Raw genomic sequence first — 25,874 nt, forward strand, 5'->3', positions numbered from 1 at the left:
ACACAAAGCAAGCTCTGTATGGGATACAGAGGAGATGGATCAGAAGCACTTAGGAAGCACTTACTGTGTACCAGGCACTATGTCAAGCCCTGGGGATACACAAGGAGGTAAACTCTCTGCCCTCAAGGAGCTCCCAATCTAGTGGGGGAAACAATAAGCAAATCATCAAATGAAAAGTCTTCTCCAGGACAGATAGGAAGGCCCTAGGATTAAGAGGGGTCAGGGAAGGCTTCCTGTAGCAGGACAAGTTTTAACAGGGGTTTAAAGGAAGCCAGGGGCAGAGATGGGGAGGTAGGAAAGGGAGATTACAAAGCATCTTGAATAGAGGATTATGAATTTGATTGTGGCGGTCAGAGGGAGCCACCAGAGTATATTGAGTAGGGTGGGTGACATAATTGGATTTGCACTATAGGAAAATCATTTTGGGACTTAAATGTAGGCTGGATGAGAGGGGGAAGAGCTCAGAAGCAGGCAGTCCTTGAGCAGGTCTTGCGGGAGTCCAGGTGTGAGGTGATGAGGGTTTGCAGCAGAGCAGGGGCAGGGGCAGTAGAGAAGGGGGTGATTTGGAAGATTTTGCAAAAGTTAAATCTTGGCAACCAATTGAACATGGGGGTGAGAGATAAGAGGATGATTCCCTGCAGTAGAAGGGGAGTTGGGGGTGGGAGATTTAGAGAGGAAAGATGACGAGTTCCATGTTGGACAAATTGAGGTTGAGGCAAGTCTGCTGGTCATCTAGTCTGAGAGGTCTCAAAGGCAGTTGGAGGCTTAAGACTGGAGGTCAGCAGTGAGACTGGGGTGGGTTAGCCAGGTCTGTGTATTGTCTGTAGAGACAGCAATTAAGTTTATTGGAGGCCGAGGAGGCCTATGGGAGATGACTGAACTAACAAGTGAAGTCATATGGAGGGAGAAGAAAAGAACCAGGACAGAGCCCAGGACACACCATGAAGGAGACAAAGCAGGAGCAATCAGAGGTAGTAGGAGAATGAGGGATGGGAAGGGCAAGGGTGGTATCCCAAAAACCTTAAAGGAAGAGATTATCAAGGAAGGGTGGGTGCTCGTGCAGAGAGGGTGGGGAGTGAAGAAGGCTTTTGGATCTGGTAACTAAGAACATGAATCATGTTGAAATTTAATCTGAACTTGTGCAGTGGCTGAGAGGTGGGTCTTGATCAGGGTCTTCAGAGGAAACCTTCTCAAGTGTCCAAAGTGGCCACATCTCTCCAAGTTTGGGATTGGCCCATTTTTCTCTTTGTGCATCCCCATTCCCCAGCACGGCACCTCACACCCAGTAAGAGCTGAATAAATATGTTAGGGGATTGTTGCGAACATGGGAGTATTTGGAGTTGTTAGTGTGGGGAACGCCTAAGCTTCTTCCACCTAAGTGGAAGAAAACTCCTTCCAGATTAAGATTTAGCAGAAAAGTCCTAGGAAATTACTGAAACTCCAGGAGGCCCAAGATCATTAGCTAGTGTCGGGAGCCAGATCTGGTCTGAGTCCCTAGGGAACTTCCTTCCAATGGGGGGAGGCTCCACACTTATTTACAAGTTATATGCATGGGTAATTTTACAGCATTGATAATTGCAAAACCTTTTGTTCCAACTTTTCCCCTCCTTCTCCCTACCCCTCCCCCAGATGGCAGATAGTCTCATACATGTTAAATATGTTAAAGTATGAGTTAAATACAATATAAGTATACATGCCCATACAGTTATTTTGCTGTATAAAGAGTCGGACTTTGAAATAGTGTACAATTAGCCTGTGAAGGAAATCAAAAATGCAGGCGGACAAAAATAGAGGGATTGGGAATGCTTCACACTCATCTCCCAGAGTTCTTTCTCTGGGCGTAGCTGGTTCAGTTCATTACTGCTCTATTGGAGCTGATTTAGTTCATCTTATTGCTGGAGAGGGCCACGTCCATCAGAATTGATCATCATATAGTATTGTTGTTGAAGTATATAATGATCTCCTGGTCCTGCTCATCTCACTGAGCATCAGTTCCTGTCAGTCTCTCCAGGCCTTTCTGAAATCCTCCTGCTGGTCATTTCTTACTGAACAATAATTAGACCAGGACTTTTAAAACTTTTTCCACTCTCAACCCCTTTTCAGTCAAATTTTTGCATGACCCCAGGTGAATATATAAAATAGGCATACAAATCAAACATTGACTCGCGATAAATCATTTTGTGAGCCCCAATTCACTTACACAACAATCTGGACTGTGTACCAAACCAGTGACCCATCTTTGAAAAAGCTTTGGCGGAGGTGAAGCTGGGTCCTCCTGGACCTGACCGGCCTTTTGAGGCGATAAAGCTCCGCCATCCTCTTGGTTGTTGGTGGGGTTGCTGGGCTGGGAAGGAGGTGATTGATTGTATCCAATGAAATAGCTTTGGAATCTTTGTAAAGAACTAGTGTCCCTAACTGTTCTTGCTTTCTGTTTAATCTACAAGAAAAACCATGAGCCAGTCCTCAAAGAACTGACATTCTAATGAATGGAGCTACTTGGTTTAAAAAAAAAAAAAAGTTGTAATGCAGATATACAAGTAAAGAGAAGAGAGTCTCTAGGTCTCTAGCCTTAAGGGGGACTGCAGGAGTCTGTAGTTTGAGCAGAGGCTTGAAGGAAAGGAGACCAGAGGCAGGAGGTGAGGAGGAAGAGCTTTCAGTTGCCACCTGTGATGTGTGAGAAATAGCAGATAGATTTATGTGGGTGGATCTGTGAGCAGGGGTTACCCAGGTGCTGGCTCTTGCTTCAGTCCGGGTGAGAGGTGATGGCAGTGGCCCAGAGACTCACAGAGAGCTGGCTGAGGGGAGGGAGCCAAGGCTGGCCCAGGCTTGGGTGCCCGGAAGAACGGCGTTTGTTGCCCCCGATGGTAACAGAGAAATTGAATTGGATTTGAGGGAACATATTGAATTAGACATTTCTGTATCCAGCCAGTTGGACATGTCCAATGAGCAGAGCTACTGTTGTCTCCCCTCTGACTAAGCATTTGCTGTTCACATGGCTGCCGGAGGTGACGGTTGTTCATTTGTATGTGACCCCATTGGGGGTTTCTTGGCAAAGATACTGGAATAGTTCGCCATTTCCTTCTGCAGCCCATTTTACAGATGAGGAACCGAGCAGAGAGAGTGAAGTGATGTGCTCAGTCACACAACTAGAAAGTGTCTGAAGCTGGAGCTGAACTCATAAAGAAGTCTTCCTAATTGCAAGCTCAGTGCCATCTTGTCTCATCCTTACGGTAACCCTTTGAAGTGAATGCTATTAATTATGCCCATTTTATAGATGAGAGAACTGAGGCGGACAAGTTCCATTTGTTCAGGATCCACATGCCTGCTAAGTATCTGAGGTTGGACTTAAACTTGGGTCCTGACTCCAGGTCTGCCTCATCTGGCTGCCACTCCCTCTGACTTCTTAAAAAGCTTTTTTAGGTTTTATTTTTATTTTTAATTTATTTATTTTAATACACATTGCTTTATGAATCATGTTGGGAGGGAAAATTTAAGTCTTAAAAAAAATCATCCTTATTCTCCGGTCTAAAGAGGCAGGAGGATTTATGGGAGGTCACACAGCTAGTAAGTGACAAATGGGGAAAGAATTTTAAGTTGGGAGTCCAAAGGCTGAGGTCCCGGCACCTCCCTCTGTTAACTGTAATCCTATTTGCCTCCCTCTGTTAACTGTAATCCTATTTGTCTCGTGTATCTGGACTTTGTGTATATTTGTTTGCTGCCTCCCCTGTTTGATTGTAAGTTCCTTGAGGGCTCTCCCTCTTTTTGTGTCTCTGGTGCTTAGAACAGTGTCTGACATAGAGTCCGTGCTTAATAAGAATTGATGATTGATTGACTGATTGACCTGACTTCTCTTTAGCGCTTCTTTGTGTCCCTGGTGATCAGGTCGTGGCCCCTGCCCCCTCCCCCCTGACAAATACAGAGGACCCTTACCTTAGCCAGGGTCTGGGATTAAGATGGCTAAATGCAATCATCTAAGTGGCATAAATAGGTGAAGTGTTTTGCTCTACAGTCAAGAAGACCTGAATTCTAATCCTGCCCCAGATAGATGGATGCATCCCATAACCCTTTATTTTTTCTCAGCCTTTATTTTTCCATCTTTAAAATGGAAATAATGATAACATCCCCCTGTAGGGTCTTTGTGAGGATCAGACGAGGTAAGATTTGTTAAGGATTCAGCAAGGTGCCTGACACATAGTAGGTGCTATATAAAATGCTTGTTCCCATTCCCTTCCCAACGGTCCCAAGGGATGTCAGACAGCTCCTCTACCATTATTAGAAAGGATGAGCTCAGGGGCCAGCGAACAGTCCAGTTTTCTGGAAGTAGAACGGAATGAAACCGGCTAGAAATTGTAAATTGAAACCAGATCATGGAAGGCTTTAAATGTTAGGCTAAGGATTGGGTGCGGTTCAGAGGAATCTGGACCCTTGGGCTCAGACCCAGCTCTGCTGCTGCCTCCTGTGTGTCCTGGTCAAGACACTCCCCTCTCTGAGCTTCGGTTTCCTCAGCTAGAGAATCCCAGTGTGGGGCGAGCTGCCCCTTAAGGTCTCTTCCAGCCCGGGGACCCTGCGAGGGAGGGAGCTGCAGGGGTGCTGCCCTGAGGGCCAGCGGGGGGGGGGGTGAGGGACAGGAGACCGCTTGGCCCCTCATGGGGTCAGGGAGGGGGCCGTGGTCTCTCCTGGCTCCCCATGGCCCGTGGCGGCAGCCGCCTTCCTGTACAGCAGGATTCTAAATGCCAAGTACGTTTCAGCCTGGAAACCAAACCAGTTTGTGTTGGCCCAGCAGGCTCCAAATTCAATCTGGCCAATGGTTTATTAATGAGACACTAACACAAGACGGGTTTGGGTTCGGCACGATCGAGATGGATGGAAGCAGGTTTCTCTCCAGTTCCTGAATCTCGTCCAGCCACCGTGCTATGGAGGCTTGGCTTTTGGCTGTACCACTAGAGTATTCCTCCCTCTCCCTCTCCTCCTTCCTCTTCCTCTCTCCTCCCTCTCTTTTGCCTCTCTCTCTGTCTCTCTTCCCCTCTTTGCCTGCCTTTCTCTGCCTCTCTTCCCTCTGTGTCTTCTCCTTCTCTCCTTCTTTTCTTTCTCTCCTTTGTTCTCATCTTCCTTTTTCTTTTCTTTTTCCTTCTCTCTTTCTCCTTTTCCTTTTTTCTCCTCTTTCTCCTCTTTATTTCTCCTTTCTCCTTCTCTTTCTTTCTTTTTCTCCTCATTCTTTTTTCTCTTTCTCCTTCTCTTCCCCTTCCCTCTCTCTTTCCCTTTCTCAGTCTAGTGGTACCCACAGCAGGGGAGTTCCCTTGGGCCCCTGTGGGGTCCCTGCAGTTAAGACCTGTTTTCTGAGGCCATTTCAAGATGTTTCTGACCCTTGGGCCTCACACAGTCTCCGACTCAGCGGGCACCTCTCCGGACACCCCTTTTCCTTTTCTTTAACGCCCTCCGGTGAGGGGGCAGCGCAGTTCCTCAGGCAGACGTCCGTTCCCCTTAGAGCTGGCTCTCCATCCCTGGATCCCATCTCTGCCTCCCTCCGCTGGCCTCCGCCTGCCCCTCATTCTGCCCTCCGAGACCAAGCAGAACTAATCTGATCTCCCTTCCACATGACAGCCCTCACGTCCCCATTAATTAGTCCTCTCTCCTCCAGGCTGAGCCTTCCAAGTTCCTTCAGTAGGTTTTCTGAGGGCAGGAACTCCAGGCTGGACTGCTGCCCCCTCAGCGCCCGCCCTTCTTGTCCACATCGTGCACATCACAGTACAGAAGATGTGGTTCGATCACACACAGAACAGCAAAATTGTCAGCCCTCTGCATCTCTTAATGCGGCTTAAAATCGCCTGATTTTTTATTTTTTAGAGGCAGCTGGGGGATGCAAGGGGCAGCTCTGGACCCCAAATCAGAAAGCTCTGAGTTCACATGTGGGCTCTGATACTGTGCTGCTCTTCAGTGTTTTCTGATCACTTCCCACTCTCCATGACCCCATTTGGGGTTTTCTTGGCAAAGACACTGGAGCGGTTTTGCCATTCCCTTCTTCAGCTCATTTGACAGATGAGGAAACTGAGGCACGCAGCTTAAGTGACTATCCATCCTGTGTGTTTTAAGACTGGATTGAGCCTAGTGCTCTCTCCACTGCACCTTAGCTGTGGGACTTGGATTTGGTTTGCCTCAGTTTCCTCAGTTGTAAAATGGGTTGAAATGAATTGAATCGTTCTCTTTCTTAGAAGTGGATAAGGTTCTGGATTCATCAGCTCCTTCCTCAACCCCACCCCCTAACCCTCGACCTCATCTTGCCTGGGTTAGAAGGAGAGACTGTTCCCACTCCCAGCTCATTGATGGTGACCTCTCTTTGTCCCTGTTTCTATGGGGAAATGGCTCCCAGTCCCCACAGCCGGCAGCTGCATTGTTTAGCCCATTATCTCGGAGAGCTGGAAGCCTAATCTATTTAACGGAAGTTTTGAGGAAACCGCCGGGCCCGAGGGATGCTGAGCGTCTCCACCGCAGGTCGCGGGTGACGGCTGGTTTCTCCAGATGAGCGGCCCTGTGGCCAGATTGGTTTGTTCCTTCCTCCCGCCGTCAGGCTCTCTCTGGGAGCCTGGCAGGGGAGGCGGGCTTGGAATCCTTAATTCCCCGTGGGGGTGTATGGCCGTAGGGGTGGTTGCACAGGGATGTTAGGCCTGGGGTAACAGTCTCCCATGGGCAGCCCTGTGCCCATCAGGCCTGGGACACCCAGTGTGAAAGCCCCATCCACAAGTGCAAATCGCAACTCATCTGTGACTCTGTGCATTTATATATCTGTGAGTCTGTATCTATTTATAGTTACACACACACACACACATGTAGTGCCTGAGGGGCACTGAGAAGTTAAGAAATCTACCCAGGATCCTGCCCTCAGGATGTGCCGGGAGCTGGGTGTGAATCCTGACTCGAAGCCTGTTCTTTAACCCCTTTCCTGCTGCCTGGACAGATTGCCTTGGAAGGAGAAAGTTCAGGCGGCTTCAAGAAAAAGCGAGGTCCCCCCCCAAACTCAACAACATTACGTGTGGCCACAAAACCACCATAGAGAGCGGCTACTGTGCTGGGGGATGTGTTTGATTAATGGCCTGACTCCAGCCTCAGTTTCCCTTTCTGTAAAATGAGGCTTGGAGAGATCATAGGATCTCTGCCAGGAGTTAGGGTGCTGCAGTGGGCTTGATTCAGGAACATCCAAGGTCCAATTCAGCCTCAGTCATTTCATAGCCGTGTAACTTTGGGCCGGTCACTTAGCCTGTTTTGCCTCAGTTTCCTCATCTGTTAAATGTGGATAACAAGAGCACCCATCTCTCCGGGGTTGTTTTGAGGCACAAATAAGATATGTAAAATGCTTAGCACAGCGCCCGGCACATAGTAGGTGCTGTAGAACTGTTAGCTCTGATGATGATGATGAGCCTGATAATCCGTTAGCACTCTTGTTCACGGGGTCTCAGCTGAGCCTCTCAGCTACATTACAGGGGGTGGGACGCGCGTCAGCCCCTCACTGTGACAGGAGGAAACTGGGCTCAGAGAATCAAAGTCAGTGATTTACCCTGGGGGACAAGGCTGTGTCAGAAGCAGGGTTTGAGGGCAGGTGCCACCCTCTGCCTCCTCTCAGGAATAATCGAGGTGATGGTAAAGGCTTATGTAAGACCTTCCAACTCACTTTTTTATCCACTCTCGTTCCTAGCTAAAGCCCCATGATGTAGGTAAGGTCGGGGTTCTCATCCCCATTTTAAAGACAGGAAATCGAGGCTTCAAGGTGAAAAGGACTTGCCCATAGTCACACAGAAAGGAAGTGTCAGCAACTGGATTTGGATCCAGGTCCCTGCTCTGACAGACTTCATAAAACTTCCCGAGGAGCAGCCCATGGGCGCCGGTGGCGGCCTCTTGGTGCTGTTCCTGCTAGTGGGGGAAAAGCCGGGTTTGAATTCAGCCTCAGACACTTTCTAATGAGCAAGTTCTGTCTGCCTCAACTTCCTCATCTGTAAAACGAAGGTAGTGATAGCAGTTACGGGCGTGTGGAGGATCCATGTTTGCAAAGCTCATTGCGGGTACTGTAGAAATGCTGGCGATTATTAGTCATTGGGATATCTGTCCCAAGTCACAGAAGCTGCTAAGTTTTGGCTCCGAGGCTTTGAGCCTCCAGGCTCACCCAGGTGCCCTTTCCCCACGCTGCCCTGGCCGGGACTCCATGTTGTTCTTGTGCATAAGAGACCCCAGGGAATGTGGGGGCAGCAAAGCCAGTCTCGGCTCCTGCGGTTTTGGTGAGGGGGGTGACAATGGGAGGGGACTAGGGCTCCTGCTCAGAACATGTCGGTTTTACTTTAGCATCCCTGGTTTTTGAAGAGACTGAGGCACAAAGGGGGAGGGCAGGGTTGTGTATGGGGGGCTGCTGGGCACCCTCCCGGCCCTTCCACAGAGAGCGAGGGCTGGGGGGCCTCCCAGTCCCTCCTGTTCCAGATCCATTCTTCTAAGTGTCCCTTCCTGCCTCCCCCAGAGCAGATAGCGAGCGTGTCCCTCCCGCCTCCCCCGCCAGCCCGAGGCGTATTGTCCTGGGGACCATATCAGGCCAGAGCATCGTGAGCCGGGCCCGCCCCATCCCCCACTGGCTCCGAGCAGCAGCTCCGAGCAGCAGCGCCTCGCTCCCAAATTCGATCAGTGACGTCAAAGCCGGAGCGAGTCTAATAATGGAATGAAGATTAAGTCCTGTAAAGTCAGTCCCCCTGTGCTTCCTCCGCTCGCTCGGAGCCTTATTCTTATTGTGACCGGCTGCTCACCTGCCCGGGTTTCAGCGGGGGTTTCTATGTTAAAGCGGCCCCTGCGCCATCTCCCCCCCTCCCCTCTGATTCCGAGGGGTGGGACTGGCTGCCTTCCCTCTGCGGGTCCCCCCGGCCCCGGCTCTCGGGCGCCCGGCAATGACTTCCTTGGGGTCCCGCAGCGGCCTGGGACTGAGCCCTGGATGCCCCCGGCCCCTGCCCCCTCTGCCGGGCGGCCCTTGGCCCTTCTCCCCTGCCTGGGATTACTTCTCTCCGGTGGGAGGCCCCGGCCAGAAGCTAGCCGAGGCTTTAGAGTAGGGGCAGAATTGGCTCCCGGTTATTCTTTCCCCGCTGCTCTGGAGCCTGGCCCAGAAAAGCCTTTTGGGGGTCCCACCAGGTGGGTCCCGGCCCCGGAGCTGCTGTTCCGAGGGCCCGGGCTCAGCGCCGGCTGTAACTCCCTCTGGCCTTGTCCCTGTAGGTGCTGGGAGAAAGGAGAGGGGGGTTTCTGCCCCCCCACACACACACACAGAGTCATCCAGGCCCCGTGATCAGAGGCTTTAACTCAGATGGTTGGGGAGCAACAAACGTCCCTGTGTCTCCAAGATCAATCACGGGCCTTCACGTTCATCCCCAGGATGTGTTTGTTCAGGCAAAGGTGTCTATGAGGTGGATTCCTCTGGGAAATGAATGGGATTCCCTTAGAAGTACCTTCCCTTCTCTGGGGTCTCAGTTTCCCCTAATGGTGTTTGGCAGTGAGTCAGTAATATTAATCACCTACTGTGTGCTCGACACTATGCTGGCACATAGTAGGTGCTTTGTTTCTATTAATTGTTAAATGTGTAAATTAATTAATCAACTAGGAGATCACCAAGTTCCTCTTTGAGTGAGAGGGTGACATGGTAAGGAGCGCATAGAGTTCGAGACTCGTGGGTCAGGAAGACCCGAGTTCAGAGGTCACTTGCCAATGCTTCTGAGCGAGTGATCTCGAGGGATTCTTTGCCTCAGTTTTCCCTTTAGGCAAATGGGGGGAATAACACAAGAACACCGTGTACGTGCACTGGTTTATTGGGAGGCTCAGGTGAGATGGCTGGGAATGGTCTTTGCTGGCTTTGAAGGAAAATCTGAATATTTTGTGGCCTATACCCGTGTGCTTGTGTTAGGAATGGGGAACTTCTGGTATGGAAGCTCCATCCACTCATGCAGATTGGCAACTCATCTCTTAGTTCTTGGGATTCCTAAGATCAGACCCTCCGAGGTGCCCAGGGGCACACAGCCAGGTGCACCCAGGGCCAGAACCAGCCATTGGCAAGATTCTCCTTCCACCTCAGGATTTGCTAGAGCAGAGCTCTGAGAGCAGGAGTGAATGGTGGGGGGAGAGGCGCCCCCGAGACCTTTCTGCTGGGACAACTCTAGTTCCCCTCCTTTCAGAACATGTCCAGAGAGCTCTTTCTGTGGTAGATCTTAACACACAATCCATCTGATCCATTGTGCCCCCGTAGGGACAGAGAAGAAATATCCGACTCTCTCACCCTTTCAACACATAATTATATTGTCTGAATTTTCCAAGGTCCCCATTGCTTGCTCTTCCTCTTCCTCCTCCTCATCCATGGGAGCAGGAGCCTAGCCCTTTGACAAACCCAAAGCCTCTTGAATTTTGGCAGATTCATGGCGGTTCCCCTCAGAAGGAGCATGGATGGTTTGGGGGTAGGAGGCTCTGCCTCTCCTGACCATATATTCCCGACCTCCCCCAGCCTATCCTGCCTCCCTTTCCCAAATCTCTTTTCCAAGCAGCCAGCGAGCTCCCTATTAGATTATTTCGTTGTTGGCTAACACAGAGAACCTGCCGAAGCACGGCTGGGGCCCCAGCTGTAAAGGGCATTTTCACAGCTCCATCGGGCCCCATGTCATGACTCGTACTCTGACCCTGAATCTAGCAAAAAAGGAAAACAGCCACAAAAGATGTCTGGAAAGTTTTTACTGCCTGCCCCTGCAGCCCCAGGCTCCCTGCTGCCTTGGCTGTGGCCTCCAGGGTGGATAACCACTGTCTTACACTGACCAGCGGTCACCAGGACTGGCCAGTCCAGGTCTCCGGCCTGGCAGGGCTGGCGGGGCTGGCAGCTTAGCTCTCTGCCTTTCGGGATCCAGCCCCTGCTCCTCTGTGATCGAAGGGAGCTCTGAGGTGCAGCCCTCAGTGACAGACCCCCAGCTGAATGCCCATTCTGGCCCAACCCCAGGCCTTTCACATCCAGGAATGCCCCAAATTCAGGTCATCCCCCAGCTTAAGAATCTGTGTTTGCCCAAGGACAGGGCCTGGCTCACATTTTCCATTTCTCTGAAGCCCTTCCTGATTGCTCCAGCCCGAATTTCTCAATCCTTCCTTTGAGGTACAGAGCACTGATTGTTAAAGGCACTGAAACGGCTTTCTGCTCAGTCCTGAAAGAGCCCTCCCTGGAACAGAACAGACAGAGGCGACTGTGGGAGCAGCCCCTGCTGGGGAGCCCCCCAGCTTCCAAGGCCGCCACTCCCCAGGGGGGCCAGCTTCCATTCTGAGCAAGCTTTTTCCCGCATTAGCTCACCTGCCTTCTTTGTGGTTCCTCATCCCCCCACTCCCATGCTCCTACCCTGCCCTCCTGCACTGAGCAGAACCAGAACCACCCCTCCACCTGCAGTCCTTAAAAGGCTTGAAGGCAGCTGTCATCCCCCAGCTGGACTCAGGACCTGGTTTCAAATTTTGGTCTTGTTACCTATGACCTTGGTCAAGGTCACCCACTGAGCCTCAGTTTCCTGTTCTCTAAAATGAAGAAAGTTGGACTAATTGGCTTCTAAGATTATGTGATGCTTCTCCTCCCATATTTGTGCAAGCCTAGGACAGCTAGCTCCCTTCTCACCTCCACCTCTCACCATCCCTTCCTTCCTTCAAAGCTCAGATCAGCCTCTTTCGTGGGCCCTTGACTGATGATCCCCAATGACTGATGCTTACCTTTCCCTCTCCCCCCAAAGCTTTGTACTTGTGCTCTCATTATTATAATATATATGTCCATGTTGTCCTCTGTCTTTTCCCTAATAGAATATAAACTTCCTGAGGGTAAGAACTCTTCCATTTGTTTTTGAATTCCTGACAAAGCTCCTGGCACAGAGTGAACAAGCAGGATTAAACACCTACTGTGTGCCAGGCATTGGGCTAAGTGATGGGACTACAAAGAAAGGCAAAAGACGGTCTGTGTTCTCATTGATTTCATAGTGTAAAGTCGGGAACAAAGGGAGAGAGGGAGGTAAAGAGAAAGGAAGAAGGGAGAAAGGGAAAGGGGAGAAGGAATGCAAGGAGGGAGAAAAGAAAAAAAGGAAAGAAGGGAAGGAGGAAGGGAGGAAGAAAGGAAGGGCACGTTATGTGCCGGGCATACTAAGAAAGGCAAGAGGCAGTGGCTGCCCCCAGGGGATGGCCTTCTAATGAAAGAGACAACTTGCAAATAAGCTAGAGGGACTGAATCAGAGAATGCTCATTGCCACTGAGGAGGGTCTGAAAAAGATTCCCGCCTGTGGTGAGATTGAGCACACATCAGGTGCTGAATAATGTTTCTTATTCAGACCATTTTAGGGCTCCTTTGATTTCTTGGTACCAGGATCTCCCTTATGAAGACATTGTATTCCAAGACAGATCTCCCCCTTGGAGCTTTTGCTGAGTTGCTCAGATCATTGGGGAGTTGGGGTTCACCCAGCTTCCATGTATTGGAGGCTCATGACTCTACTAGTTGGGCTGGCTCTGGGGCCAGCTGTTTATCCATTATTACCCACAGATCTCTGGGAGAACAGTGTCATTATCCCTTTTATGGACTGAGAACCCCAAGGCATGGGAGCCTGCCCCATAACCACAAAGGAGCTTTGCCCCCCGCCAAAGGCAGGCAGGTTCTGCCCTAAAATTAGCCTGGGCGGGCATCTTGTTCTTTGACCCCTCTGAGCTCTGCCCTTCTCGCTCTCTCCTTCCCTGTGCCCGTGGCCAAGACATTGGGCTGTGAATCCAATCCGAATAATTATGCTTGTCTTGGCAGCCTTCCTTCCTGGAGAGAAAGCTGAGCTTGTGCAAAGCCATTATTTACCTGTTCCAACACACATCGACAGGGTGGAAGGATGTAGGAAAACTGGAGAAAAGCATTTGCCATTTTTAGCCGTGAAACCACTCCTTGGGAATTTGCACCTTCTTTCTTTGACTCCCCTTCTTCCCAGATGCCCCTTGTTGGGGAAGGAGCCCTGGGCAGGGCACTTGGCTTCACATGCCAACTGGGACACTTTACCAGCTGATGGACTGTGGCAAAATTTCTTACTTGTGCCTCTTGGAACATCACTTTCCTAACCTGGGAAACGAGGATGACAATTCTCGCTTCTCCTTCCCGCAGCTTTGCAAATTAAAATATTCTTCTTCTGTTGAATGGGTGGATTTTAAAAAGAAAGCTTTGGTTTTGGCAGAATAGCAGCATGTCCTGGACAGAGCTGATCCTTCTCAGCGTCAGCAAAACCTGGGTTCTGGTCTTATCTCTGACACACACTGACTCTGTGATCCTCACTGGGCATTGCAGAGAGGGCTGGACCACAGGGAAGAAAACCTATGTATTAATCTAACCTTAGATGCTGAGTAGCTGTGCGACCCTGGAGAACTTTGTTAACTTTCGTTGCCATATCTGTAGAAAGGAGATAATAATAGTATCTTTCTCCAAGGACTATTTTGAGGTTCAAATGAGATACTCATTATAAAGCATTTTGTAAAGTGCTATGTTATTATTATTATTATACTACTTCAGGACTCTAAGCCAAAGCTTTAACTGTGGGTTGTAGAGGTCATATGACTGAATATGGGATTGTGAAATGATTTATTATCATTATATTACTATTACTCTTATTAATAGATTACTAATATATCATTATGATATTATTCTGATTAATTATCTTTTTTTTTATTTAATAGCCTTTTATTTACAGGATATATGCATGGGTAACTTTACAGCATTAACAATTGCCAAACCTCTTGTTCCAATTTTTCACCTCTTACTCCCCACCCCCTCCCCCAGATGGCAGGATGACCAGTAGATGTTAAATACATTAAAATATAAATTAGATACACAATAAGTATACATGATCAAACCGTTATTTTGCTGTACAAAAAGAATCAGACTCTGAAATATTGTACAATTAGCTTGTGAAGGAAATCAAAAATGCAGGTGGGCAAAAATATAGGAATACTCTGATTAATTATCAATAAATGTTTGATTTGTATACCTCTTTGATATATCAACATACCCTGGGTTACAAAAATAGTTCTCAAATGAAAAGGGATCATGAGAGGAAAAATTTTTCGAAATCCTGCTCTAGGCAACTCTCCTTGTCATTTTTTATGTCAGGGGCCCCTTTCTCAGGAAGATTTTTGCTTTTACATGCAAAAACAAAATACACACGAAAAAGATAAAATGAATAAGGAAAACAATTTTGTTGAAATACAGTTACCAGAATTTAAAAAAAAAAAAAAAAAAACATCACAGACTCCTACAGCTATGATTTGCAGAGAAGATGCTGATTGATTTGTATTGGTAGGGGGAATTTTCTCACTTGGGAGTTTCCTCTCCTAGTCATCCTTATCTTGCTTTTAGCACACAGGGAAAACAACAGGAGGTGTCCAAATAATTGAAGCTTCCCTTCATGACGATATTGCATCTCTGTGCTTGGCTTAGAATCTATATATCCCCAAACTCATCATCTTTTTTCTTCTTTCTGCACTGGAGGTTTCTAATGAACAGCCAAGGCAGCCTTGCTTTTGTTTCTGCGTCTGTTGATTTTTCCTCAAGTTATCTCCACATGTGTGCTTCCCCAGAGCTCCGAGCTTCCTAATAGGCCATAGCGCTCCTATAGGCTTTCTCATTAAGACATAATGTTTAATAGATGGCAGAGGCAAGATGGAAGTTGGACTTGGTTGCCTTGAGATTTGGGTATCTAGGATTCGTTTCTCCTGCTTCCTTGCTGTTTCCCTGAACCAGTTTGGCTTTGTAGTCCCTGCCTCCCAGTGATCCCCATGTCTGGAATGCCACTTCTTTATCTGTGCTGCTTTGAAGTTCCTTCTTTTAAAGTATAGCTCATATTGGATCTCCTTTCCTGATCTCCCTTCCTTCTGGGATTCTCTTCAACTAATCCTGCTTCTACTTATCTGTTTATGTGTTTATGTCCTCCTCCTTTCCCTCCTCTCTGGAGGATGATTAAGGGCTGCAGAGCTTGCCGCCTTAGCTTTGGAAAGACCTGGGCTGGAGACCTACCCCTCAGGCTCACTGGCTCCAACTTCTCTGTGCCTCAGGCAACACCCTAAGAGAGCAGGCTGACCACGGATTGATACGCTAGTTCCCTCCCATGGAAGTTCCCTGTAGCATGGAAAACAGTGGTCTAAATAGACCATTTCCCCCCAAAACTGCGTGGAGATGTAATATTCTTTTTTTTTTTTGTCAGTTGAATCAGCCCCAAGCACAACCGCCCTTGGTTCTCCTAGCTCAGGGAACTTCCAGGTGAAGAAGCTCCTTTTACCAGTGCCAGTTGGTACCTGCTTTGCCCCCCATCCTCCTAAAGAGTAGCCTTGGAGTAACAGGTTAAATGAGATGCCCAGATTTCATACAACTAATAAATATCTTAAATGCTTAACTGGCACCCAAGATTTTTGAATTTCCTGTTCACTGTGTCACACTGTCTTTTCCAGTTTTTAGCACCACGACTGACATGGGGTGAGCATTTAATACATTTTTATTAGATTGGAGTAGTTTGTTGGAGAAATTGAGACAAAAAAGTTGCTTAACTTGCTTAGGGATTGTTTTTCCACTGCCACCAACCAGTGTCTCCCATCTGCCTCCAGATCCAACAATGATCCTGGTCTTTTTTTCCCCTGCCCAGGAGTCCTCGATGAATTCCGTTGTGATTCTTTAAGAAGTCTTCACGCGAAGTCCCCAGGTTGCAGTTCCCTTGAGACGGGAAGGCTCGGACTTCAAGATGCTTATAAAGGAATATCGCATTCCTCTTCCCATGAGCGTGGAGGAGTATCGCATCGCCCAGCTGTACATGATACAGGTAGGTGACCCACCCAAGGCAGGGCCTGTCTCCAAAGGCTGAGGACGGACATCGTCTCCAACCTGAGAGCCGTGATTGGGACCCTGGGGAGTCCCAGGGCAGGGATTGCTGCTTCCCTGACAAGAGGGAGGGGAGAAAGAGCTCGCCTCAGGGGGAGGAAGCCGTGGGATGCAGGGCTCTGATGCATTCCGACTTGGTGACTTGGACAGTCGGGGTTCTCATAGGTTATGGCAGGTGCTGCTCTGCATGGGGGGAGGGCATTTTTTTCACCATTACAGTCTGGCTTTTTGAGGTCCCCCCAGGCTTTCCATTATCTCATTCAGTTCTCCCAAACACCCTAGGAAGCAGCAGCTACTGCAAGTATAGTGTGGCTGCAGGTGAAGGGTGTTGGAGCTGGAACTGAAAAGGACATCTGGTCTCATTTTGCAGATTCTGTATCTTCTCCACGTAGGTCCTAAACTGATTCAATCCCAGCTCCTCGTCTCTAAACCCTTTTTCCTAAGGATTCCTGACCACTTCCAGAATCCTTGTTTGCTTCCTTAAGGACTTATATTAAATCCCATGTGGTCAGTTGGAGTTAAAATTAAAGGACCCACGTGTGTTTAATTTGGGGACATTGAGGCAGAGGCTGGATCCCCACAAAAATCGATTTACTGCTGAAGCTGTTACTCCCAGACTGTGTGATTCAGTCCTTTCATTATCAAGGCCGTTACTTCCCAGGAGCCTGTGCTTTCTTGGAAAACTTTTGGTTCAGTGGGAGGTTTGAGGGCTTTGGAAGCAGAAGGCCTGTATTCAAATCCTGCCATTCTCCCTGATTTCCTGAGTGATCTCGGGCAAGTGTTGCCCTCAGTTTCCTCACATGTCAAAGGGGGAGGGTGAACTCGGATGTCCTTTGAGCTCAGTCCTGTCCTTGGAATAGAGCCAGAGCCTAGAGCAAGCCTTTATAAAGTACTTCCAGGGGGCCTGAGCCAAGGTACAGAGCAGGGAGAGGCCCCCAGTTTTTTGAAGGTGTCAGATTAGTTAAAAGACATTTATTAAGCACTTACTGTATGCCAGAAACAGTGCTCAGGGTGGGATCCAGTGCTGTGGTGACTCTTGGGGTACCACCAGTGATGGTTCTTGCTGTGTCCCTCCTGGGGATGTTGACATCCCACTCTGCCCACCCATGATAGCATCACTCACTAAACCAGGCCAGACAGACCTCCGTCCCTTGCATGGCCAAGAATACAGTCTACGCCTCTCCCAACCCAGGGGGATTCTCTTTTGCCCCTTTATCATGTCTCTTCATTGTTCCTGGCCACATCCTCTGGGTCCACACGGAGTCGGCCTGAGTTCTTCTTGTCCTGACAGCCAGACACACGCATCCAAAGCAGCTGTCGCCGCCTCTTTCCTCTTGGACACTCGCTTCCCTCCTTCCCAAACTTCTCCAGGCTCCCACAGATGATGAGGAACTTTGGAGCTGATCTCACCCTCTCCCCTGCCTTTGGACATTGAAGGCCGTACCTCCAGTTAGATTGTTTCTATCGTCCTGGGAGCAACTCCTTTCCTGCCCCCTTCCCACAATCTTCTCTCCTTCCTGTTCCCTTTCCATTTCCCCCAAGCTCTAATGGAATCTGCTCTCTGGAAGTGACTGTTTAGAGGATGATGGGAGAAAAGTCTCCTTAGAAACACTGAATAGCCCCCCCACACACACCCCATTTTACAGATGAGCAAACTGAAATGCCGTGACTTGGCCAGAGCCACAAGGTAATATCTGAGGCAGGTTTTGAAGCCTGGTCTTTCTGCCTCCCAAGTCCAGCATTCTCTCCATTACATAGCAGATTGCCTTAGTTCTTCCTAGTCTGAGAAGTGAGTGTCTGATTTCCCCAGGCCTTGGGCTCCCTCCCTCCCTGGACCTCGCTGAGCCCTGCCATTTCCTGGCTCTGTGGGTCTCTGGAATATGGCTTCTTCAATCAAGGGCACTTATGGCCAGAGGCGCCCACGCTGCTGCCCTTCCCAGAGCTACCGGGAAATCTCATTAGCAGAGCGAGCCGGGAAATGAGAGCCGACGGGCCCGGTGCTGCTGATGGCAAACTCGGTTAACTGCTCCCATGCCAGAGGCAGGCCTGGTGCCCAGGACACCTCTGTCTCCAAGTCCAAGGGCCTTGCCCCACCCTCCTGGGCCCCAGTTGTTTCCCGAAGAGGAGCTGGGAGGAGTGACCCCGAGCCCTTAGCACGTAGTTGGCCAAGAACAAGGGAAGGGAGAGAGAGGAAGGCTGCTCCCACCGGCTGCTTCCCAAGATGCAGGAAGGCCAAAGCAGGGATGGGAAGGCCCGCCTCCCCAGGCCTGGACCGGTCCCCTCTGTGGTTCACAGACCTTTCAGAGGCCTTGTTTGCTAGCTATGGGGGTCCTCGTTTGACTCCGTCGCTCCCAAGGCCGCCGAGAGCTGTCTGTAACGGCGGCTTAAAAACAGGAGCCCTCCACCATGGGACTGAGAACGTTTGATCTGGTAGGGCCCCTGTGTGTGCAAGGAACATGGTGTCCCCATCCCATGGAGACGTTGGCTCCTCTGCCCCTCACTGGGGAAGGAAGAGCCTTCCATTTTAGCTAGATCCGCACCGTTCTCTCCTTCCATGAGACTAAACTTCCACTCCCTGTCCAGTAAAAATGGCGAAAGGAACGTGGAACATTTACGCTCTACCACGGGGGAATTGTTCTCTCTTCATCACGGGCAGATTCGGCTCCCCCGGATCCAGTGCTTGGGAATGTTTAACTGTAGGGACCTTAGCTCCCCATATATGTCCCCTACCCAACATCCCCCCATTTGTGAGAATTGCCCAGACTGGGAGCACGGCTACTTAGTCTCTGCTCCTGTCCCAGACTGATGAGCTCCATTTGTGCCTGAGCTGGTTGCTCCCCCACAGGCAGTCCCTGGGAGGACCATGTGCTGCTGACCCAGCACAGACTCCCACTGGGCTTTAGCCCTCGACATCTCAGAACCCCCAGACCCGAGGGATGCACCAGGCTCGGCCGCCGCAGTCTCCGGGTTCAGATCTGCATCATCAGGCTCAGCTTCGGGCACTTGTCGGGAGATGATTCAGCCCCAGCTCCCAGGGCACGGAACACTCATTCTCCACTGTAACCAGATTCACTTCTCCTCAGTCCCTGCCCACGGGAGCCTGGCCACATCAGCAGGCTCCTGCCCGCGGCTCTCTGCCCACTTTCCCGGGCCTGGCCATCCCACTGTGAATTGTGTTCCAGCCCTGACCTCTCTGGGGGAGATATCTCCGCGTGCTTCCCTCCTCACCCCCCTTTAACTGTCACTTAAGTCCCAGCCCTTAATGGGCTAATTTCCCATTATAGCCATCATCTCGGTGTACCCAAGACTTGCCTAGAGACAGTGAATTGTATTTCCTGCTGTCTTTGATTAGATTTAGGACTCTTTCAATATCATCTTTTTCTGCGGGGAACATTTCTGCTGTTTATAGCCTACCTTTGTTCCGTGTGACGAGCAGCACCTGAGTGGGCTGTACCCGGCCCTGAGAGTCTTCTCTGGGGGATCACTTTCTCTCCCATGGCCTTCATTTGTCAGAGGGGTTATTAGCAAGCAGCCAGCACGGGGAGGTCAGCAGCATCTGGACTTCGAAATCAGAAAAACTCAGATTTGAATCTTTCCTCCTTGGGTAAAATCTGTAAAATGGGCATGATCCCTGTACATTCTCCCTCTGTGTGGGAGTGGGGGGGTGAGGGAGGGCCTGAAAGGGGGGAGAAGGGTAGGGGCAGGGACTAAATGCTGTTTTCCATACCCCTTGACTGTCAGAAGGCTAGGGCAAGGTGAATAGCCTGCTCATCTCTCTCCTTGTCTCTCTCCTTTGGATCAAACTTGGTCATTTTATAGCGTCAGATTAATCAATTAACAGGCATTTCTTAAATGCCTGCTACATATCAGGCCAGTTTACAGTTCCACCTCAGCATACAAGTGTGCATATCTTGTCATCACCTCTGCAATATTGGCTGTTTCCATTGTTGGTCATTTTGTTCGGTGTGCAGTGAAAACTTGATTGATTTATGTTTGTCTTATTATTGATTTGGAGCACTCTTTCACAGTGTTGTTATTCATTTATAATTCCTTTTTTGGGAATTGTCTGTTCATATATTTTAACCACTTATCTATTAGGGATTGACTTTTGGATGTACATACGTGTACATGTACATACACAGATACATGTGCACATACACAGGGTGTCCCAACAGTCTTAGTGTGGTTTTAGATTTAATAACTTCAGAAGTATAAATGCTAAAAAGATATAGATAGATAGATAGATGTATGTATGTATATAATTGGAAAGTTTATATTTCTTTTGCACTTACCTATTTTTATGTATTTTTATAATAGAATTTTTCATTTTAACTTTAAGAAGACAGGGTATCCTGTCATTATGCATTAATTAATGTCACTTTCTAGATGACTCTTGCTCATGCTAGTTGATCAGTAGAGAGAGTCCTCTTGCTTGACTACCTTACTCACCCATTCTATTTCTGTTAAACTTTTCTTGTGGAGTCACATGCAAGCTGTCACATCAAGTTCTTTGGATGATTATAAGGTTACAGATTCCTTCCAATCACTGAGCAGGGTTGATGAAAGCTTTTACTGAGTTCAAAAATTGACTCAAGGAATATATGCATAATATAAAACTATTTACTTTGAACTTTAATAAGAAACATCTATATTTTAAAATTTCAAATAACCTTTCAAATCTTTTTTTAATTAAATTTTTTGGTTACATTTTAAGTTTCGAGTAGTCTGCGTCCTAACTCTACATTAGAGAAGGCCAATATTTGGTAAAGTTCTGTATAGGGAATAATATAATACATACTTCCACATATCAGTTCTTTCTCTAGAGTCGATAGGATCTTAGCTTCCTCCAGAGGTCTTTTGTAGTTGATTTGAATGTTCGTATTACTCTTAGGTCTCTTAGTTTAGATTTTATGCATCTTGAGGGCAGGAAGGGTTCGCTTTTGGTTTTGTCTCCCCAAACATAACAGTGTCTGGCACATATTAGGTGCTTAATAAAAATCGTTGAGTTGAATTGAAATTAAGTCTTTGTGGTAAGATTTGAATCCAAGTCTCTCTGACTCCAGAAAGCCCAGCATGTTCTACATTACATCGTGTAACCCTGCTAAAGGAGGCAGTATAGGAATTATTATCTGTGTTTGGCAAATGAGAAACTGAGGCAGAGTCTTTCATCTAAAAGTCTCAGGTCTAATGAATAGGAGACTCTAGGGTAGAGACAATACCATATTGGCCCTTCTCAGTCATGTTGCCTTCTTTGAGTTGACTTTCTTATCAATAGGTGGATTTGTATCAGTTCATCCATACCCCTGACAGGGACCCAAATCAGTTATACAAGTATCAGTGGAAGCAGCTGGCCCAAGGGTTGGATTTTATGGATTCTTTAAAATAGTTATCGAGCTGTTTTGTGGAAGAAGGTTTGGGCTTAATTGCAGAAGGAGTGCTTCCATTTATATAGTGCCTTAAAGTTTAGGGTTTAGATATGTCAGTTGCATATGATCCTCAAGGTAGGTGCTTCAGGTATTATTATCCCCATTTTACAGTTGAAGAAACCAAAGCTTAAGTGAAGTGGCTTGCCAAGGGTCACATGGCTGGGAAAGTGCCTGAGCATGGATTTGAATCTAGGACTCTGTTAAGGACAAATCCTGTCCTCTTCCCACTAAACCACAGTTCTTTAAGATCCATGGGGTAGACATTGGAGGGAAACAGATGTTAGCTGTATGAATGAAAAAATCAGCAGTTCCAGTAGAAGGAATGGGCTGCTTTGGGAGTTATTACTTGTCAGAATAGTGTCATATAGAACAGAGAACCAGAAAAACTTGGTGACAGTGTAGATTCAGGGAGGGGAAGATTTTAAATGCCTCCTCAAGGAGTTTCGAGGAAGTTTCTAGGAAGATAGTGGTATAGAAATAGGGAAATAAGGAAGAGGGAAGGATTTGGGGAAAGATAGTGAGCTCGTTTTCCCACTGGATTGTGAAGATTGGATCAGCAGACAGAGAAGAGGAAGAGATGGAGGAGAATGGAGAAGAGTATAAGTATAAAGGGAGGAATGGTGAATAGATGCACCAAGAGCAGGGGAACTGATGGGAGAAAGAGGTGAGGATGAAGCTGAAATGAGGGAGGAGGATAAGAGAGGAGGGGGTAAAGAAGAGAAGGAGGAGAGGAGAGATTGGACAGGGAGTGAAGAGAGGATGGAAGAGAAAGGAAGGAGAAAGAATGGGGAGGGAGGAGAAGAGAAAGGAAAGAGAAGAGGGGGAAGCAGAAAGGAAGAGAGGGTTGGGTCACAGGAAACATGGAGGGGGGTGGCATTAATGCATTATTGGTGGATCCCACCATTCTGGAGAGCAATCTGGAACTGCGCCCAAAGGGCTATCAAACTGTATACTCTTTGACCCAGCAGTGCCATTACTGGGTCTGTATCCCAAGGAAATCATAATAGGAATGGAAAGGATCCACATGTGCAAAAATGTTTGTAGCGGCTCTTTTTGTGGTAACAAAGAATTGGAGAAGGAGTGGATGCCCATCAACTGGGGAATGGCTGAACAAGTAATTGAATATTATTGTTCTATAAAAAATGATGAAAAGGCTAATTTTAGAAAGGCCTGGAAAGATTTACAAGAACTGATGCTGAGTGAAACAAGCAGAACCAGAACCAGTACACAATAATAGTAAGAATATGTGATGATCGACTATGAAAGGCTTGGTTTTTCTCGGTGGTTCAGTGATCTACAGCAATCCCAATAGACTTTGGATGGAAAATGCATCTTTATCCAGAAAAAAGAACTAAGGAGACTGAATGTAAATCAAAACATGTTCTATTCATTTCTTTTTTGTTTTTGCTTTTTCTCTTTCCTGTTTTTTTCCCTTTTGCTCTGATTTTTCTCTCCCAACATTATTCATAAAGCAATGTGTATTAAAAATAAATAAAATTTACTAGAGAAATTAAGAAAAAATTAAGAAATAAAAAGAGTAGGGAGAAAGGGAGGAGGTGAGGATGGAGGAAGAATAAGGGCAATCTTACCGTTCTGGGATATTTTCACTTCATCTGTAGTGTACATTTACAGCTTAATCAGGATCTCCATTCATTTCTGATGTTTCGGCGTTGGCTGGTCTCTTTAGCCTCTCTGACTGAATCATGCCTCCTCATCCATTTCTATTTCATCAAAAGCCTCAGAACCGGGGAAGCTGTGCTTTGATGCGTCCTCTGGGACTCGGCCTCTAGCACCTGGAACTCGGAGTTCCCAGTCTTGGGTAGATTCAGCTCCAGCTCCCGACCAAGGTTACTCACTGGATAATCTCTAGGGAATCACTTCTCCCAGTTGCTGAGCTTTCGGAAGTCTAGCCTTGTCCAGATGATTTCAAATCCACATCTATCCAAGCAGGGACTACATTCTGAGTAGGTAGAATATCAGTCCTGCCCTCAGGGAGATGCCATTTTAATGGGGAAGGGAAGAAGGCTCAAATATAAGTAGCTGTGATAGTGAGGGGGATGTTGTTTAGTTGGATCTGATTCTTCATGACCCCATTTGGGGTTTTCTTGGGAAAGATTTTGCAGGGGTTGGCCATTGCCTTCTCCAGCTCATTTGACAGATGAGGAAACTGAGGCAAATGGAATTCAGTTACATAGCTAGTGTCTGAGGCTGGATTTGAATTCAGGTCTTCCTGAATTCCTTCCTGACTCCAGACTTGGTGCAGCCTGTACTGTACCACCTACTGCTCTAAAGGGAATAATAAAGGTAAGTGCAAAGAAGGCACTACAAGCAGCTTCATGCAGGGACAACTCAAAAAAGAGCTGCCTTCTTGGGGCCCAGCCCTGTTCAACCTTTTCAAAGACATTCTGTCTTTGAAATGACTTTTGTCTCATTTTGCATTTCCTTATCTGTGAGTTCTGCTGCATTTCCTCCCAGCTCTGGAATGTTAGCTCCTTAAAGGTAGAGACTGATCCCTCTCAGTCATCATGTCCGTTCTGAGGTGTTTGAAGGCAGAGGAAGACTGGAAGCCTCATTTTATATGAACATAAATCTGGGCTCTAAGGGGCCTTTGAAGCCATCTGTCTACTCCAGGCCCCTCATTTCGCAGAGAAAATCAGTGACACAAGGTAGGATTTGAACCCAGATTTTCCTGACTAAATCCTTCACTCTGTTTCTCAGTCAGTCAGTATTGTTGATAATAACTGATGTGGAAGTGGGTCACAAAGTCAAAAGTCAGTAGTTTTCTTGGCTTCACTTTTCATACAGCCCCTGACTCCCCTTGTAAACAAAGGCTGGTGGGGGAGTTTCTGTCCTTGCAGGTGCGGGGGAACACTCCCTCTTGGCTAAGGACAAACCCGTTTCCACCTCCGCCCTACTCCCGGCTCACATGTTAGCCATGAGCCTCCTCTTGGAGTGTTTCCCACGTCTCTGCGGAGACTCCAACTTTTAGAGTAACCTTTTTCTAATTTCTGGCGCCTAAAAATGGCAGGTGGGTAATAGCTGTGCAAAGGCTGTTTCCCAATGCCCTCTCATCCCTTTGGCCCATGCAGAGCTGGGACTGCTGGGCAGGGATCCCTGCCCCTGGTGCTGGGCAGGAGCCAGATCCCCACAGACAAGAGTCCCAGGGAATTTGGCCACCTCTGGCTGACCAGCTTGGGTGGATTTTGCTGGTGATGTGACTGTCTCCAGAGGCTTGGCCCAAGCTGCTGCTCCGTCCAACAGTGACCTTCATCAGTGAGGGAAATGGAACGGGGAGGGGGGAGCGGGTTTAGAAGCCTAGATAGATTTTCCATGGTCTGGGCCCTCTGTCAGGAGAAAAGCTTAAAGTGATTTATGGACATAATCCCATCCATGTTGTCCTTAATAATCCTTATCATCACTATTAGAAATATCACCCTATTCTTCCCTTTTGTTCTGATTCTTGGAAATATGTTTAACACGATTGGACATGTATAACCAGTATCAGTTTGTTTGCTGTCTTAGGGAGGGAAGGGAGAGAGGAAAAAACACTTGGAGCTCAAAATCTCAAAAACTTATGTGTAATTGAAAAAAAAACTAGTATTAGGTAAAAAAGAAAGAAAGAAAGAAAGGCAAGAAAGGAAGGAAGGGGAAGAGAGAGAGAGAGAAACAGAGACAGAGAGACAGAGACAAACAGAGAGAGACAGACAGACAGAGAGAAAGGGAGAGACAGAGAGAGAGAGAGAGAGAGAGAGAGAGCGCTCACCTTCAGTTGATCTCCTTTCTCTAGGGACTGGGCCTTTGGATTCTCTGCCTATGTCCTGCTCCCTAGGAGGGGCCTGGTTGTTCATCCTGACTCAGCCACTGCCCCATCTCCTAGCTGTCCAACCCATAGAGAGAGCTGGGCCCTTTGACTGCCTCAGTCCTTCCTTATTAGGGCCCCATCCCCTTCCCCATCCAGGGCCTGGCTGACACCCTGAGGGGATGCCTGCTGAAATCTTAAACTGAACCCAAGAATTTGAAAGGAGCTTTCACTTTAAAAAATGAATGTGTGTTACCTTTCTGCAGAGAGTAGAGAAATCTCTTTCATCATCTGTGCTTCAGAATCATTTCTACCTAAGGAAGACATGGAGGAATAATGGGAAAAAAAATCTCAAGATTGGGGGTGTCCCTCCCCTCATTGGGGACTTTGGACTCCTGGCTCCTTGTGGATCTTGAGCAAAAAGAGGTTGTTGGACCCTGTGATTGCTTCTACCTCTTAATGCCGTTAACTAGATTTTTTTCATTGTAATTAGTCCAAGTTTGGTTGCTTTTGTTCATTTTTTATCCGTGCTGGCTTCTCTGAATCACTGCATCTGTTCATATAACTCCTCTCATGGTTCTCTGACTCCCTCATAATTTTTTATATTACATAATAATTACATCCGCATCCCATTTCTCCCATCAGTGGGGGGATCCTCTTTGTTTTCCATTTTGGGGCTACAGCCCAAAGGGCTTCTGTCAGTAATATCTTGGTATGATCACAGCCTTCCTATTTCATAGATAAT

At 47.9% G+C, this 25,874-nt stretch overlaps 1 protein-coding gene across 1 annotated transcript in view; it reads left to right on the forward strand.

Annotated features, from left to right (window-relative positions):
* The window catches only part of PITPNM2 (phosphatidylinositol transfer protein membrane associated 2), a 252,399-nt gene that overhangs the window by 155,831 nt on the left and 70,694 nt on the right, over window positions 1–25,874 (forward strand). Inside the window, exon 4 of the mRNA XM_031948474.1 lies at window positions 15,672–15,845. Within this exon, the coding sequence (XP_031804334.1) occupies window positions 15,768–15,845 (78 nt within the window). The 5' untranslated portion in view covers window positions 15,672–15,767. The remainder of the gene's footprint in view (window positions 1–15,671; window positions 15,846–25,874) is intronic.

This window comes from Sarcophilus harrisii, chromosome 1, assembly GCF_902635505.1.
Source record: "Sarcophilus harrisii chromosome 1, mSarHar1.11, whole genome shotgun sequence".
NCBI lineage: Eukaryota > Metazoa > Chordata > Mammalia > Dasyuromorphia > Dasyuridae > Sarcophilus > Sarcophilus harrisii.